Genomic DNA, 17,685 nt, shown 5'->3' with positions numbered 1-17,685 from the left:
CTTGGCAGATTAAAAGCAGCTCCTCTGCTGATTTATTTGCAGCTGAAACTGGCTGGGAATTTTTAATCAGTGTTTGGTTGGGTTTTTTCCCTGTGTTATTAACTCTCTCAAAATCAGCTTCAGGAAATGCCAGAATGAAGCACTTTCCATCAGGAAAATCCAAACAAATACAAAGCTGATGGTTTTAATCTGGGTCCCAGTGGATCACTAAAACGATATTAGAGTAGTAGCTCTAAAGCTCATGTCCTTGACCTTACAGTCTGATGCATTCTGTCTGGATGTTCCATGGTCTGCTATTTAGATGAGCTGCTTTTGGCAATGTGAAGGCCTTGAATTTGAAGCACAGAACATGCAGGGTAATGAGAAGCCCTTGAATCTAAAGCACACAACATGCAGGCCTGCGCAGAGGCCAGTGTGTGGTGCTGAATTAAGGATATGGATCGCTTATGCTAAAACTGGGATACTGCAAGAGGCTGTCTGGATGCAGAGTAAAGTTACCAAATGCTTCTGCACTTTCAAATCACGATGTCTGCCTTACCTAATCGTGTAGCATTTTTCTCTCCTAGTGTTTTATACATTATCCTTTCCATCCTTTCCAGACTGCCCAAGGAGCCAAAGCATCTGACCTACAAACAGACTGGAGGGGACTTTCCTGGAGGTGAAAATGCTCAGTCTTCCATTTTGCTTTTTCATCCACAGACACAGTTTGTGGGTCACCTGGCTGTGTAGTTACATACTTAAGCATGTAAATGAAGGAGTAGGATGTTGAGAGCAAGTATTGCTTGGTAGGGACTGGAGGAGTCTGGACTGGAAGAGAAAGGCAGTGATTCTTATCAGGGGTTTTTGCTTGTTTTTGTTTTCTATGGGGATTTTGTTGCTTTTTTCAACCAGACCTGATTGCTACAGGCACAGTCTGATGTGTCTGGTGGTACTGGATTATGAGGTACCTTCAGGAGGGACTGCCAGAAGTGATATAAGAATGTATTGGCTCTGCACACAGACAAGCTTTGGGTGATGGAGGCAATAGTTCTTCTCATAATCAGCATTGCAGAAACTTCAGATAGGTGGTTACTGAGTGTTTAACGCAGTCTCTCTTCTGTGTATAACTGCACACGAGTTTAGCTTCAGCATGGTCACAGGGACCAACTTTGGTGAGGGAATATGCCTTTCAGTGATGGGCATCCCAGCATGTCCTTATGAAAACTCAGTTCTCTCAGCTTGCTCTATTCCCCGTCTGGAAGTTTCTCTCTTAGCTGATTCCCTGCTTGATGTAATGTGAAATTTCCTTTCAGTACTTTCCCTGAATTCTTGTGGTTTATCTCCTTAGTCCTCTTTGAAGTTAGTCTTTTATTTCTTTCCTTTCTTGGGCTGCTAGAGCAACATATGGTGGCAATAAGACAGATGGTTGCAGGATTAATCCTACTTGGTGATTTTGTTCTTTCCCTTTGTAGCATTGGAGGTGATGGCACCCTGGAGACACAGACTACTTTACCCAGTGAGTATCCTGGAAAATCAATGTGAGGAAAGCAAAAGGCAAGTATTACTCTGAAAGTACTCTAAGTGGATGCTAGGAAACATGTGGAAATGGTCATGCTTTCCTTGCAAACAGTGGGAAATACCCATCTATTGTGGGTTTGAGCAGTTCATGTGAGTCACAGCTGAAACCCAGATTGACCTGACTTGTAAAGTAGCTGTAGATTGAGCCCCCCCACATCACAGGATCTCCATGTGATTGTATCATCCTTCTGACTGAAATTATTAGGTGTAAATGTGCTGAAAGTGATTGAAGTCCATGGCAGGACTGTTCCTCCCTTGTTTCATTTTCTGTGTTTCAGTGACTGACTGGAAAGGATGTGGGCAAATAAAGGGTTATGAAACAACTAGTGGTCCATCTAGCTAGGGTTGACAAGGCTGTGGTTCCTCCTGATGGTTTCAAGTTGCTACATTGCACTGAAGAAAGCCCTAAAAATCCTATACATTTCTTGTCTTATGTTCTGTGTAATCAGTCCTGTAGTTGCCATAGAAACTATTCAGGGGTCAGTGTGACTGTAAATTGGAAGGGACTTGGTTCGCAATGGTTCATCTATTTTCATGTGATCCAAGCTGTGGAGCAGTTTGACAATACCTGACATTGTTGGTAATAAAATCTGATATGCTTTGTCTTGTACCATGCACATTGCTGTGCTTAAAGAGAAATAGAAGGTGCATTTCACTTATGCAGTATGAATGATACTCTGAAGGGGTTTCAGACAGCACTACAGGCATAGTAACAACAATGTCATGCTTCCCTGCTGATGGTTTTGGTGAAATCTAGAAATGTGATTAAAATTTACTTCTCTGCAATAAATAGAATTATCTTGATGGGTATCTGGGTGAGTTAGAGGGCTGTATTCAGAGCATCTGCTCCTGGTGCATGAAGTAACCACGATTACTGCCATTCAAATTCAATACCTATGAGTTGCATGAGACGTGCACCTCCTGGGCTGCCAGGACTCCTCAAGGCCATGGAGAGAAATAGTTGCAGTGTGAAGTTCGGACAGTAGAATCTCCAAAGCAGCTCTGTAAGGTCATAGAGAACAAGGGGGAAATCCAGGTCTGTATTCCTACCACTCGATTGCTTGTGCTTCGGAGGGAGGGAACGCTGCCGGTTGTACTGTGCATGGGTGAACCTTGTGGCTCTTTCCTTTTGAAGATATCTTGAAGAAGTTCAACCCAGACCTCTTTGGCTTTTCCACTGGCAGCTCCATGGAAACAGCTGGGTTCAACGTAGCACAGAGAGGTGCCACAGCACGGTAAGCACAGTCACAGCTGAGAGAGGGCAAAGCAGTGAGCGTTGATGGACACCCAGAGTCTCTCTGAAGTGCAGGTTAAGGCTGGGTGAATACTGATTACTGATGCACTGAGCATGTCTCTGTGACCTGATGTTTTTCATTGGGTTTTTTAAGTTATTTCATAAAACTCAGTATTTGGGGGGTTTATTTTTATCTCTAAATTAGAGATGGAGGAGAAACTTACTTTCTTTATTTGACTTCTGCCCAGAATTTCTAAGCCAATGCCTTAGTTACGCTTCTGATTCTACCAGTACCTTTTTCTGCCCAGCCTTCCGTACATAGAACCCTGATTCTCTATCACGCCATATCTGTAATGAGTAAAAAGAAACATGAGGATCTTTAATATATTCCTTTGTTTCTGGGAAATGTGCCTCAAGCTAACAAATAGAAATCCACTGCTCCCCTAAAGGCATTAAGAACTATCTGTGTTTGCAGTGCAAAGAGAAAGAACAGAATGAGCATCTGGAAATTAATCCTCTTCTTTAAGAAAAACTCTACTATAGTCTGTTAACAACCAAAATGTGTAAGGGCTTGTATTGTGTGCACTGTGTTTGCTTTATGGATACTCATGGAATTTGTTTCCAAGACTTTCTATGACACCTTTAACAGTCGGTAAATTCAGTGCAAAAGAGTTTCAGAATAGCCTGTATAACTACTCAATACTTCATGGGTGCCCTGAGCAAAGACTTAGGGCAATCAATATAGTTCTGGGGGTCCAAATACTGTAACTGCATTGTGTGGGTGCTGAAGGGAGGCAGGGCTCATTAGCTCAAGCACAGTCTTATTCTAGTGTACCAGGAGGTCAGGTTTCCTGCTAGTGTCTCAGCATGGTTTGTGCTTCAGCCCATGGACAGCGCATCCTGCCCAGAGATGGACTGGGACTGGCAGTTCCACAGTGTAAGCAGTACCTTCCAGCCATGAGACAAGCTGTAGGAGTTCAAGGTCAGATCAGGATGGGCGGTTAGGTACCCAACTTCTGTGTAAGCATCAAACTCCCCCACTAGATTTCAAAGAGACTTATGCAAATAAATGTCTCTGTGCATCTGGGCATTAGTGGTTTTCAACAAACAAAACACTCTTAAGCCAGCTCTGAGATGGGAAGAATTCATACCAGTTGCCTGCCGCTTGGCAGTCATCCTAGCTGAAGCCCTTTCAGATCAGATTATTCACTTGTGCAACTGCTGCTGATCCTTGTCCTATGTTTGCTCATCCTTTGGAGGTATTGCTTTCCTTGCATTGATTCTGCTGATCCTAATATTCCCTGAAATGAGGAGTGGGAGGTCAGGAAGATGATGTGTGTTTAAAGCACGCATCTAAAATGCTTCTGTTCTCTCTCTAGCAATATGTCAGCCCAAGCACGTGAATTGGTGGAGTTAATGAGAAGCAGCTCGGTAAGTGGAACTTGGGCCACCCCTCAGTGCTCTCATGGTCTCTGGAACATCACATTAATTGATGGGATGCTTGAGCAGTGATGGAACAAAAGTCAGTGTCCTTGTCTCTGGTGTGCTTTCCAAGATGGATGTGCCAGGGATTAGCCTTTAAGAGATGATGATTTGCCCATAGAAATCCATGTAGGTAGGTGCACACAAGGCAGAGAGCAGTGTAGGATGCAGTGGAGCCAGGAGGGTAGTGAGCAAAGGAGAAATCTGAAGGTTATGGGAAGATCACAGGACTGCTTTAGTTGAGCAGCACCATTCAAAGTGGAAGTAGTAAAGGCTGGGTATAAAACTGCTGGAGCAGGCACCTGGTGACCAACATGAATAGCACTATTCATTCTTGGGTCTGGGAAATGGCGATTTTGGGAAGGGGACAACTGAAGTCTTCCTAGGAGACTAGACCCTCTGGCTCTGAACAGGCAAGTGACTGATCAGTGCCCAGAAACCTCAGGGTTGGGTGAATCCCTATCACTCCACAGTTATTAGGGATGGAATGTAGCACTGAGGGACAGACTGCTGTGCCAGTTCCACTGAGGGCTACAGAGGGCACTAAAAGGATGATTCCCTTTCAGTTCAATGGCTGCTGCTGCAGTTTGGGGTGGGGGAAGGATATCTGGGAGAACAACAAGGCCAAACTGTTCCAAGTGTTGGCTGAATTCGAGCAGACTGTCTGGGTGTGAGCTGCTGGTGCAGGGAGAGCACCCTGTGAGGGAATGGGAGTGCCTGGTGCTCCTTGGCTCAGGCTGAATGGGAAAGGAGGGTACTGAATAAGCACGATTTGTCAAAGCATGTGTCTCTCTGTGCCAGCACTCTTGATGGATGCTGTGTGCTCACCCCACTGTCAGTTATTCCATGTTACCGATTGTTTAGCAGAGTGAAGGGAGCTGATGTGGCTCTTCAATAAAATAGTATGTGGCTCTAGAGCTTGGTTTTATCCACTGCTTTTTGTTCATCTTTAAAGGGGGGGGGAAGTCCCTGCCACACTTTGCCTCTTCATGAAAGGCTTTAGGAGCAAAGCGTTGGTTAAGGAGCAGAATTCAGACCTGTGGGTGATTCCCAGGCCCTCCCTCTATTTGTGGGATCCTTTTGCAGATGTTTGTTATGTAAATGCACTACCCTAAAAATAGTTGTCTTTGATTCCTTTCTTTGTACTGAATGTTACAAACTGTTTTGATGAGATCCAGCTCTCAAGCGCCTATTGTTAGCTTGCAGTGACGTGGATGCTGCAGCTGCCCTTATATGAGCTCAATGAAGTCACCAGCCTCCTGGACTCTTCTATTTTAATCCAGCTGTCTGCTCCCTGGGGCACCCCTCACCCCTCCTGCCCGTGGGGTGATACTTGCCCAGCTGGCAGGGATCCCCAGCAGCACCAGTTCCACAGCTCCATGAGTCACTCCAGCATCCATTCCCACAGTGCTCTGTCCCCATGGCTGGCAAATCCCCCCTGGCCATCCCTATCCTGAAGCTAACATTCAATTAGGGGCACTTGCTGCCACAAACACGTTTCCATGCTTGGCTTTCCGGACAGATCCCATCTGCTGAAGGGAATTTCCAAGGTGAATTGCAGCTGGACTAGCAAACAGTTCACATTTTCCCCCTGGAGAGATGCTTTCCTTTTGCCAGCTGAATTCAGCATCTCCTTTCTTTGTGCTGCCATGCTGTCTGCAGCCATTTGTGAATGTGACCTCTGCATGCCTAAGCAATGGATGCTGCAATCTGTTTATTTTATGTGCCACCAGAAAATTAACTTCAAGGAAGACTGGAAGCTGATTACTGTCCTTGTTGGAGGCAACGACTTATGCCAGTACTGCTTGGACAAGGTTTGTATCTCTGAATTAGGCATGCTCATCCAGGCACTTGGCAAATGACCAGCCCTGGAAATATAACCTTTCTCTCTCTCTTAGTGAGCCAGAGTTCCTCTTTGTTTAAAAAGCACTTAGAAATCCTGTTCCTTTCATCTGTATTGTATCAGAAACAAGTGCAGAGCTTTTAATACTGGAGCATTGCAGCTCTGGAGTCACATTATTTAAAACCCAGCAGCCTGCCCCATACTGAACAAAGCACCAAGGACAAATTCAAGAGGTCTCCCAGCTTACCTGGACAAGCCGTGTGGTGTTTTAGGCATGTTATTATGGGGACACAAGCGAGGTTTTATTCTGGAAAGCATCTCCATGCAATAATCACTGGGGATGCCTGACTCTGGCTTCAGAATGACACCAGAAGAAACAACATCAGTGTATAGCGAAGATGCCTTTTATGCAGCTGTTAGTGGTCATCCCCTCTGAAAAGGTCCCTGTGATGCAGACTGGGGGTCTGGACCACAGCTTGTTGAAATGGCTGCGGCTGTTCTCTCAGGTTTCTCTTATTTGCTGTTGTTTTTTAGAGGCTGCTGCCTGGAGCCTTTGCCCCCACAGCTCCACCTCTATAACTACAGTCACAAAGTAGTTTTGCCTGTGGGTTTTGTGGGGCCTCCATAGCAATTTCCCCAGACTGGCAGAACAATAAAAAGGTATCACTGCTCATAAGGCAGACTAGGCTGGTCTGGATCCCATAAAAGACAGTATCAAATCCAAAAGTGTGATTTATATAGACATTCATCAGGCAAAGACTCTGCCAAGACTTATTATATACCTTGGGATTTTCTACAGAGATTAAGAGACTCTATTAGAGACATAGAAACACAAACACTGTATAACCTGGGTCGATGTGGCAATAAACCTCTTGATCTGAAAATATACCTGCCAACAAAGGCTTAAGGAAACATTGCATCAGTATATCTTCTCATGGGCTGCCTTGCAACTGCAGAATCCGTGGGCTCCTTTGTTCAGGTGCAAAACAGTTAAACTTCTTAGTTCCTCAAAGAAGGCTGATCCTTATTTATTTATCTTAATTACACAGGAAACCTTTTCAGTGCAAAACTATGTAAAGCACCTTCAGGACACTCTGGATATTTTCTATGAGGAGGTAAGCCTTTAAGACACCATAGCAAGCTATGTTCCTGGCAAGCACACTGATGGTTTTTCTCACCTCTGATAGGACCAAACACAGCAGGACCCTGTGGCCAGTTCTGATAGCTAAACACGGTTTCATTTACCCTAGAGAAAAGGAAATGCCTTAGGGACTGCAGCAACATTTCAGCTAGTTTGTACAAGCTGCTGGGATGTTTTTGGCTCACATCCACCATATGTCTCCCTCTTCCTATACATCGTCCTTGCACATGCCATTGATTGCAGTTTGCTCTGCCTCCCTGACCTATGGATGGCACTTCTTCCTCACTTTGTAGTGGTATCAGGTTCTGTGATTTGGTATGTCTGGTTCTTATAATCCCTGCAGCTCCCAAGGGTCTTTGTCAACATGGTGGAGATACTAGAGATTTCTGGACTGCGTCACATTGCAGCAAGCTCTTCAACGTGTGCTTTGATTGCAAAGTAAGTGAACAAAACAGGTCTTTGCCTTTAAAGGCTTGTTTTCTTGGATCAATCTAAATTGCTTCTTCAGCAGGCATTGTCACCAAGCTTTTCAAGCTACTTGCACTGCAGCCTTTACCTGATACACTAGTTCCCATCAACTTCCTATTACTTCTTCCAATACTTCAGCTAAAAGGCACACTCCTGTAGACAGCAGAGTTATCACTTTTCTCCCCAGCTCTAAGGCAGCATGTCACAGCACAAGTCACCATAGAAGTGGTGTTCTGCTGAACTCCAAAGCCTTTTTTGTTCAGGCTTTCACTGGTCAGCAGGACAGGCTGACATCCCTGATGCCTCTGCCTGTATTCAGTGCTGCATTACTTATGGTGCAGGCTGGGCTGCATACTGCAAAGTGCACAATCAGGAACTGCTTTTCACACCTAATGGAGGAGAAAAAAAATCCTAATTCAGAGAAGGTTGGGGGACTTGTTTTAGACAGCAGCAGAGACCTTACAGGAGTCAGCATGGACATGGAGAGGCTCTTTAGTCTAGCAGAGAAAGGTATAACAAAGACCAGTGATTGGAAGCTGATGCCTAATGAATCCAAATGAAGTTAGGCACAGGTCTTTTAATACTAGAAGTGATTAACCACTGGAACATATTAGAAGGGAAAATAATGGCTTGATGTCTTCATGTTCATTCCAAGCACGTTCTAAGAGGATGCCTTCAGTGAAGCACAAGTTATTGCCTCTCAATATGGGGGTAACAGAATAAAATACAGTGGTCTAAGGAGTCAGATTACATGAACAGTTTGTCTTTTGTATCTTTAAACCCTCAGGTATATGTGGGTTTTTTTTCCATTCTAACACATGTGATTTCCTGCTGATGTGTGGCATACTGAACACTTCTGTGTTTGACTTACAAGTTGTGGATCCTGCAGTTCTTACCAGGTGTTCACTTTGAAAATGAAGTCAGTAGGGATTTTTGTATCTGTCCATTTCTAAGCCAAAGAGGTGGCTTTTCCTCTGCATGTGAGCTTTGAGCACCTATCCTAAGCTTTGTGAAACAGACACACATTGCTGAAGAGTTGCATGGGCTATTCCAGATTGGCTTTTAATTCCAGCATTTCTTTCATTGAAGGAACATTTGCCCATGTGTCTTAAACCCTGAGGAAAATTCTTCTGAGCTACAAGAAATGAAGAGAGTTAACAGAGATTTTCAGGTAAATATCTTTATTCTATTACTGGCCATCTTCACTTCTGTCTTTTTATATTGCTTCCCTTACTTCCCTTCTTCTCATGCATATCTATCCTCAGCAGGACAGAGGGGGATAACTGGGAAACAGCTTGGCCACAGTCTACCTTACCCAGCTAAGTGCTTAGCAGCAGGGCAAGTCTTTCCACACTGCTTTATGATTTGACCTTGATTCAGTTTCCAGATGCTGTTTCAACAGCTGTAAAGGATGATGATGGCTCTTGTGTTGATGTGTTTGTTTGTTATGAATCCAGTGAGTAGCTCACGTGAATTAATGTCGCTGCAAGGGTGACAAATTACCTTGTATCAGCTGTTTTGTGGTAAGTTAGCAGAAGGAATGAACTAAACCAACCTGATATTCCTTTCATTTGCCATAGGCTGAAAGCATGCACGCAGATAGCTTACCATGGATCAGCTTGCTATCTAAGAGTAACTTATCATAGCCTTGGGCATAAGATTCACCCAAAATTAACAAAGGTTATAAATAGCTACTGGAACATTAAGTTTTTCCATCATTATTCCTATGAATACAGGAATCACTGTATCAGATCACATTATGTTCTCCAGCCTTCCATTCTCACTCTGGCAGTGGACACTGTCTAATGAATCTCAGAACAGTGCTCAAAAACCCATTTCAAAACACACTTCTATAAACCTACAAGAGAGGATATTTCCATTTAACTAAGGAAGCTGGATTAGGAATGTTTTGAGATATGACCAAGAGCATCAGAGTTTATACCCACAAAGGGACAAGTAACAATGAGATATTTTTATTATCTGTTTGAATGTCCATGGTCATAGTTTTTAAAAGTGGTAGGTAACTTTTCCATGCTTAAGTTTTGCTTTACTTCAAGTGTGTCTTTCTGAAGAATCAAGTGTCCTTCGGCCTCAAGTTGCATTCTGACCCCACTGTCACTTCTAAAAGTTTTGGCCTAATTCCTTTTAATTCTTTGTAGATTTCAATCTCATTGCAACAGTGCAGCACTGATTTCTATAAGCTATGAATGGCTTTCTTTTCCTTAAGCAACTTTATGTCTCTAATTATCCTAACTTTTGTGCATTTTCATCTCTTTATGAACCAAGTTACTTTCTTAGCTGTTTCCTGGACTGCTTTTAAAGCTGGCTTTGCACTAACAATTTATAGCTCCCTACATTGAAAGAATGTGTGGTTTTGATAGCTAATATTAGAAGAACCTCATGTTTCAACTCATGAAACTCTGCACAGGCTGAAGCCTTACAGCTGATCAGCAGCGGGCGGTACGAAGAGCGTAAGGACTTTGCAGTTGTCATGCAGCCGTTTTTCCGAAACACGTTGTTGCCCCTGGATGCTGTGAGTCCTGTTCTGATTTCCCATTATGCAAACACCAGTATCTTGATTTCTCCAAGTCAGTAAGATTGATTCCACAAGGGATGGGTTTTCTTCTCTTCGCACAGTCTAGAGGCACAGGGTGGAACCTGCAGTAAGTGGCAAAGGGGAAAACAGGAAGGACTGTGTTGCCTGTGAATCTAAAAGGCTTTAGGAAACATTCATAGTGTCATACATTAAACCTAAGCACCCTCTGGCTTCCTCTAACTGCACATTGCTTCCCCCATTGGGGGCTTGGTTGGCATTCATGTCACTTTTGTCTGATCTAGGTTATGGAATGTGTTCAGGTTTCCTTCACACAGAAACCAGAACTTGCATGCTTGGTTCATCCCAGTCTGGAAACAGGAAGCAGCCTTTGAAACCAAACAGTGATTCTCTTTTTCTCTATCCCTTCATTATATACACAGTGTTGTTAGGGATACAAATATTCATCATGAATCCTGCTCAAAGCCACCCAGTTTTGCATAACTATGATCCCTTTACCATATCATCCCCATTGTGTTCTGGCAGCCTTCAAAGTTCAAAGAATGGTCACTGTGTAGGCAGTGATAAGGCAAATTCTCTCTAAGACAGTTATTTGCCACAGATGGAGAAGACCACGTTTTTAATGTTGCCTGAAATCCAGCACACATTTCAACACCTGAAAGGTTGTAAGTTTGAGTTATAGAAGGTTAGCAGGCAAGAGTAAGCAGTTTTCTGTCAGTTCTGTACCAGGTGGTGTGTAGACCAATGGCAGTGTCCATGTAGGAGCTGTGACTCTAGGCTTAATGAGCATTTAGGTGTGTTATGCAAACTGCTGTGTGAAGCTGAGCAGGCTGCATTACACAGGAGGTCTCAAGATGCAGTGATCAGCACACAGTTATTTGCAGTGCTAAAATATGATCGCATTGTTTTAGGAAGACACCAAAACTGTGAAGTGGGGATGCCAAGTACAGTACACTATTAGATACATTATGTCAGCTCTCAAAGGTGCTGAGAAACACGTTTTTGTTCTTATCACAGGATGGCAAGCCAGATATGAGTTTCTTTGCTGCAGACTGCTTTCATTTCAGTGGAAGAGGTTACGCTGAGATGGCCATAGCTCTCTGGAATAATATGGTAAGAGGTTACAGCCTAGATCCCCATGTGCTGGTGGCAGCAATCCCTCTAAATGATCATGAGAAAGGTGTCTGAAACAAAGCAATAAGCAAGAAATAAAACTGAGATCCTAACAAGAAGGGGCTGTTCAACTCTGAGACCCTTCTCACTCTGCATTGCTCAGGAACACAATCCAAAGTGATCACAGTGCATAAAACAGTGTTAAGCCTTAGCTCTTTCAAAATGAGAAATACTAGGATTCTCATTGCATTTTTGCTCATTTCATTTTTCATTACATTAATGTAATGAAAAATCTTCTTCTGATTTGGTAAATAACTTGTATTAAAGCAATAAAACCCAGCCTAGTTAAGCATTCAGTCCTGTAGACTTCCTGAAAATGTCTCTTGAATGAGCTTACCCTTCTTGAGTGAATTCTGTTAGGTTTATTAGAAATGTGATTGAATTTTTGCAACCATTCATAGTGTGGACACATTATACCACCCACTCTAGTATCTGAGGCAATTCTAGTGGAGTCACTGAAGCTAATGTGGGGCTGAAATCACACCTATGATGCCTCTGCTTGCAGTCACATCCCTTCTGTCATCTGGGGGAAAATGATAGCTTTTGAGTAATGCTGTGAGAGTGTGCAAGAGGCATGTGCTAGACTTGATAACTCCAAGGTCACAGTTGCTTTCAGAACCATGATGCTTCCTATGTTGGAAGGAAGACTATGCAGTTTTCATGCCACAGCAACACTTCCTCCTCTTGTCTCAAAAACACCAGTACCCAAATATATTGTGCTAGCAGAAATCCTGTATCCTGGTTTGTACAAGAAACAAGCATAAATGGAGGGGAATTTCTTTTCCATTTATGTTAAAGTTTGAACAAGATAAGAAGCTTACAGGATACTCCAAAATGAGCTTGAGCACCAGGACTGGGCAATGCAGGGCAGAAATCTGTGCAGCTGCCAAGTATAGCATATGAGTGTTAGGCCCAGGGTTATAAAAGGCAGTAGATGTACAGTGCACGTACATGCTCTGAGTAATTGATTTGTGCATGCACAGCAAATCTGCCTGGTTTCCATCAGGCTTCCCTGTCTGGGACTCCAGATGACAGCAGTCTGGTAGGCTTCACTGTGCTTCACAGCTCAAACAGGGCTAATGGTGGCCCAGAAACCCCAGGCAAATGGAGAGAACATTCAAACTGAGCACGGCTGCAGGTTTCAAGAGGAAAAAGGGACAATACCTGGACATATGGTAGCCTTAAACTGGGTTTCTGTTGCTACATGGAATTCCTATTAGCTGTTACTCGTTTCTGAATCACCATCAGTCCTTTCAGTATGCCACTGGAGTTTTATTCTGTCCAGACTGTCACTCATTTCCTACATGTGTAAGGTTATAGAAACAAAGGTTTCTGCAGGGATCAGGTTCTTAGTGATGCTGTTTCCTTCCACACAGATCTGTCAGTCTGTGTCAACTGAAGATTTTCCTGTTCAGATCTAGTCCTTGTAACCCAGCCCTGCTTTTCACTCACAGTCCATGTACGGTGAGGCTGTGCAAGCTTTTACTGTAAGGCCGTATTGTTTCCCTGTTCCCTGAAAAGCTCAGCAGGCTGTAGGCTTATGGCCAAATGACATGGATTCTTGTCAGTACACATAAAGGGCCAGACTGTGCCTGGCCACTGCGTGGGTATGCAGGAATAGGGATGGCTTAAGGAGCCTTTCCCTCACCGTAATGTTCTTTGCCCTTTTTGGTTTGTGCAAAGCAAAGCATGTTTCTGTTCTCTGAAGTCAGAAGATTCTGTAGTCTTGAGGAGCTGTCACTGGTCCCCAGTCCCTCTCATCATCTCTCTGGCCCAGGAGAAGCACACATGGACAGTGTATTCAGCTTGTTTGCCACATGCTGTTGATGAGCTGTGTGTTTCTTCCAGTAGCTGTCCTGTATGCTTATGGACTTGGGGATGCTGTCATCTTCTAAGCTCAGAGGCTAATGCTCCCGAGGAACAGATTGTGTGGAGATGAAGCAAGCATGAATTTTGCACCTTATCATCCTTGGTCTGGGCTCTGTGCCAGACTCCTTACCAAGTGCCCTGGCACGGGAGGTATTACAATTATCTACAAATAACCAGTCGTATGGCAGACAGAATGCTGCAGGATGTGAGCCCCATGTCTTACAAACAACCACACCAGAATCTGAGCTGTTCCCTCTAAGATCCATCAAAACTACCAAATTCAGTCTGCGGGTTAGGCCAAGTGATTAGGATTCCATATGAGTTCAGCAGGACCCCATGACAATCAGCAAAACCTGGCATTCTGTTTTGCTTGTCATCTTCTCTCCACTTGTTAGCTTTCTTCCCTTCCCTAGGCACATTTTTCCATGGTTCATCACATTTTGACGTGGTTCATCTCACTCTTTTTATTTTTCAGTCTCTACTTCATTTTTTAATTTCTTTTATTTTTATTTTAACTGAACTAGAAACTTTTTCCAGTGTTTCCATACGAGAATCCTATGAATTGTGATGGTCTTGTTGTGGTGTTGTTTCTCTCCAGTGTACAGCTGACACTTCAATCACTTGAGGACAGTAAATGCACATATGGAGAACAGCAGAAGCAATAGCACTCCTCTGTGCTGTATTCCCAGAAGTGCTGGATGACAGCTCTGTGGTCTCTATGGGCCAGTCCTGAAGTCATTACTTTAGGCATGTCCGTACACAGTTGTAAACACTTAGCTAACATGACTGAGCAAGCCTCTACTTGTTAGCTTAGCTATGGTAACCAATGGTATGTGTACTCCTAGCCAACCACAAATGCTATGCCGTTAGCCTGGATACAGTTTGAAATGGACTTAGGGTGAGCCTATGGTCAGCTACTGCAACTTAGCTGGTAATATAAAAGGCTTTATTTAGCTCAATTCTTACAATCCCATGAACCTAACTGCAGCAAAAACTCTAAGGGAATTTCTTGTCTGAGTGAATACTGCAAAAGGCTGGCACCATCTCATCCCATCTCTGTAACTCCATCATTTCTGAAGTCACTTCCATCACTGTGACACCTAAGCATCTTTCTTCTTGTAACGTGCTAAGTAACATGACTAACATCTGTCAAGTGGGTTTGGTTTTCTTTCTTATATTAGGTTTATACTGTCGCTTGAAATGTGTACATAGGAGAACTGGGTGTGCAGTGGACCACTTTGTTTTACCAGAAGATGTGGTATTCAGAGCTACTTTCTCAGCAGAAAGGGAGGAAAGGCTTCTCCTGACCCTTGCTTTCAAGAGGGTTTTTCTGCAGAGAGGACATCAGCTTATCAATGTCTTCAGTTCATGAGTGTTAAAATGTGTGGAAACCATCCTGTGATGCACCTCCCATCACATTTCTGCATTGCTGCAAGCACCGGGAGATTGGATAAATCCATAACCACCCAAGTCACAAGAGCCTGAGGAGGCAAAAATCATCATTATTTTTACTATTGCTTTTTTCTTCTTCAGCTGGAGCCAGCTGCTGGAAAGCAGACTTACAACAACTTCACCTATGACAGATCAAAACTCAAGTGTCCAAGCCCAGTAAGTAAAGACCAAGGTGTCTATACTCTTCATTAATGACATTTTTTCTCCTTTCTTATTGGTAAAGCTCTTTAAAAGAGTCTGTGGTCAGTAAAACCTTTGCTATCCCTTTGTAGGAGAACCCCTTTCTATTCACTCTGAGAAACAGTGGGTTCAGAAGCGCAGACCTCAACTTGGGTAAGAGCGAACCTACAGTCCCCTACTGGGCTGTCATTGTGGCTGCAGTAGCTGGAGTCCTGTCGGGTTCTTTACTCATCTGGATAGTGCTGAGAAGAAGAGTAAAGAGGTACCAACATGGGACTGACACAGAAAAGAACATGAAAATGACACCTCTGTAATGCAAGTGGAACAAACATCTTTCTCTGCTGAGGCTGCTCTCTGGTGTGATGCAGAAAGCCATAGAACAAGAAAACCCTGCTGGATATGAATGAAGCTTCTTGGTTAGCCAGGGATGTTGAGGCCCAGTAATCTTGACCAGAAATGTACTGTAAAGTTGGCCTCTGCACATCAGCCAAGTGGAGAGTGAAGTTCAAAGTGTTGAAGCTTTTCATTCTGGGATGCAGCTCTTCGTTTTATGAATATTACTCAGGATGTCAATTGCTTGCACAGAGTGAGAAAACTTGTTCATGCAACTTGGCACCTTAATTGTGCATCTGCCCTTTATACATATAAAACTGTATATAGAATACTAGATACAAGTTCATGATTGTGACCTGGTATTCCCCAGTAGCAAGGTGGGATAAAAGAGAGAAGTTGCCATTTCAGATGTTGGATTCTGGTAGGTGCTAAGGTGATTCTACACTGGCAAGTACAAAAAAGATGGAAACATCTTTAAGATAACTTCTGAGCAACGTGGACCACTCATGTGCTATCCCTGGGCGGCACAGCTTGAATAACTGCACTCTCTCCACTGCTTTGGACCCCAGGCTCTCTCCATCTGGGACTGGTGGTGGAGCTGGGCCATTAGGGTGACTCTGCTGGGGCTGAGGAGCTATGGGGCAGTCCTGTACCCTCCTGCCCACCACTGTGTAGCAGCCGGTTCCAGAATGACTCTTCCTGTGAAGAAGGAATTTCTCTGTAGCACACGGTAAGGGGTCTAAGCACAAATGAGGTACCTGACTGGTAAATCAGCCTGGCTTGACTGGTACATCAGCCTGGCTTAACCCTTCCTTCTCATAGGGCCTGTGGTGTGTTCAGGTCTCCCAGGCTGGACAATCTGAATTTGCAAAGTTCCTTTAAAAATCCCAGTTCACAGATCTTTCCTGGGAATTATCCAGTTCTTGTTTTATATTTGCAGGCCAATTCATGCAGTGTACTACTACAGAAGATACTTCACAGGTTCCATGTGATCATGTTTTCCAACACCTTCCTTATTTCCTATGTCAAATACTTTACATTTTGATGTTATTGAAGCCAAAGCGTGGTTCGTGCTGGTGTAATTCCTGTGAGGTGTACTATGTTTCCACTCCAGAAATGTAAATAAGAAAATTAAAGTATTTTGGAGAAGAAACTGGTCTGAGGTTCCTAAATCTGCTCCCAGAGAGCAGAGTGAGAATGCACACAGAAGGCAGCCTCCTTTTTCCATTTCATCACTCTCATTGTCCTTGCTAAGATAAAAAGAGGTGGATAAAGTACAAGCTGTACTTACAAATCAGGTTTCAGGGCTGTAGCTCCACTCACCTCTCCTTTGATCTGCTCTCAAAGGCTGGGCTATTACACACAGGACTTTTATTTGCCTAAATCTCATGCACAGATGGGTCTCTAGGAGCTCTACATGCAGCCCCAAATGGGGATGTATTTGGAATGCAAAACAGAAGCACCTGCATCTTGCTTTGGTTGCTCTTCCTGTCCCTGTCTTCACTGTGGGTCATTAACTATCTACCTAATAACCCAGCTGCTGGTATTTGTTTAGCTCAGTAAATGGAAGCATACACAGCCTCAAACCTGCAATGCAGGAGGTAAGTTTTACCATATTCCAGTCCATTCCACCACACTTTCACCTCAGACACATTGGGAAATACAAACCTTGCAGCCTGAGCAAATATCCCAGTGGATCATGCTTTACCTTTCTAATTCATGTGTGCCTGCAGGTGTGGGGTGGGTGTCCTAAACCATAAGTTACAGCTACAGAATACTGCAGTTCCTCACATCAGGTTTGTCCTGCCTAGAGATGGGCACAGTGCATGTTGGGTTTCATGCTGGTGCCCCTGATAGATAAACTAAACATCCCTTTTCCTCACTTAGCTAAAGTTTGGTCTGAGCTTCTGAAAGTCAAACCATAAGAGGTGCAGCCAGTTGGGAGCTAAGATGGCTCTTGGCCCTTCCACCATCCCGAAGGATTCTGGAGAGGAGATAATTCTTGTGCACAAGTGGCTCTGTTTTGGACTGCAGATCCTCAGCTCCCTGCGGCATTCTGCTCTGTAAGGAATGCTATATTTACTGATGCCTTGGGGAACTAAGAAATCATGGAGCTCAAGTTATGCTGGCTCTGTACTGCTTCTCCAACAGGAGACTTTTCCCCCAGTTTCTGTAGCTGTGATGTAGCTCTAATGCACTACTTGAGCAGGAGCAGATAGGAGCTGGAGCAGACACTGGCGGGCTTCTTATTTAGTCTAAGAAAGTATCTTTTGGCACCTTTCTGGCACAGAATGAAGTATGTGATGAACAGCATTGACATTTAAAAAACACATCAAGAATCATGCAGCTGCTCCACAAGCAAAATGATTTCCTTGAAGATATTACTGCTGAGCATTCCC

At 43.7% G+C, this 17,685-nt stretch overlaps 1 protein-coding gene across 1 annotated transcript in view; it reads left to right on the top strand.

Moving 5' to 3' along the window:
- The window catches only part of PLB1 (phospholipase B1), a 73,355-nt gene extending 57,485 nt beyond the window's left edge, over nt 1–15,870 (top strand). The window contains exons 45-56 of the mRNA XM_034060795.1: nt 600–658; nt 1,452–1,495; nt 2,693–2,792; nt 4,171–4,222; nt 6,007–6,087; nt 7,166–7,231; nt 7,601–7,695; nt 8,815–8,896; nt 10,154–10,258; nt 11,297–11,392; nt 14,855–14,929; nt 15,046–15,870. Coding sequence (XP_033916686.1) covers nt 600–658; nt 1,452–1,495; nt 2,693–2,792; nt 4,171–4,222; nt 6,007–6,087; nt 7,166–7,231; nt 7,601–7,695; nt 8,815–8,896; nt 10,154–10,258; nt 11,297–11,392; nt 14,855–14,929; nt 15,046–15,267 — 1,077 coding nt within the window. The 3' untranslated portion in view covers nt 15,268–15,870. The remainder of the gene's footprint in view (nt 1–599; nt 659–1,451; nt 1,496–2,692; nt 2,793–4,170; nt 4,223–6,006; nt 6,088–7,165; nt 7,232–7,600; nt 7,696–8,814; nt 8,897–10,153; nt 10,259–11,296; nt 11,393–14,854; nt 14,930–15,045) is intronic.
- The last annotated feature ends 1,815 nt before the right edge of the window (nt 15,871–17,685 follow it).

This window comes from Melopsittacus undulatus, chromosome 3, assembly GCF_012275295.1.
Source record: "Melopsittacus undulatus isolate bMelUnd1 chromosome 3, bMelUnd1.mat.Z, whole genome shotgun sequence".
Taxonomy (NCBI): Eukaryota; Metazoa; Chordata; class Aves; order Psittaciformes; family Psittaculidae; genus Melopsittacus; species Melopsittacus undulatus.
Note: the sequence above shows the minus strand (reverse complement) of the source record. Positions and strands in the feature narration are given on the sequence as shown.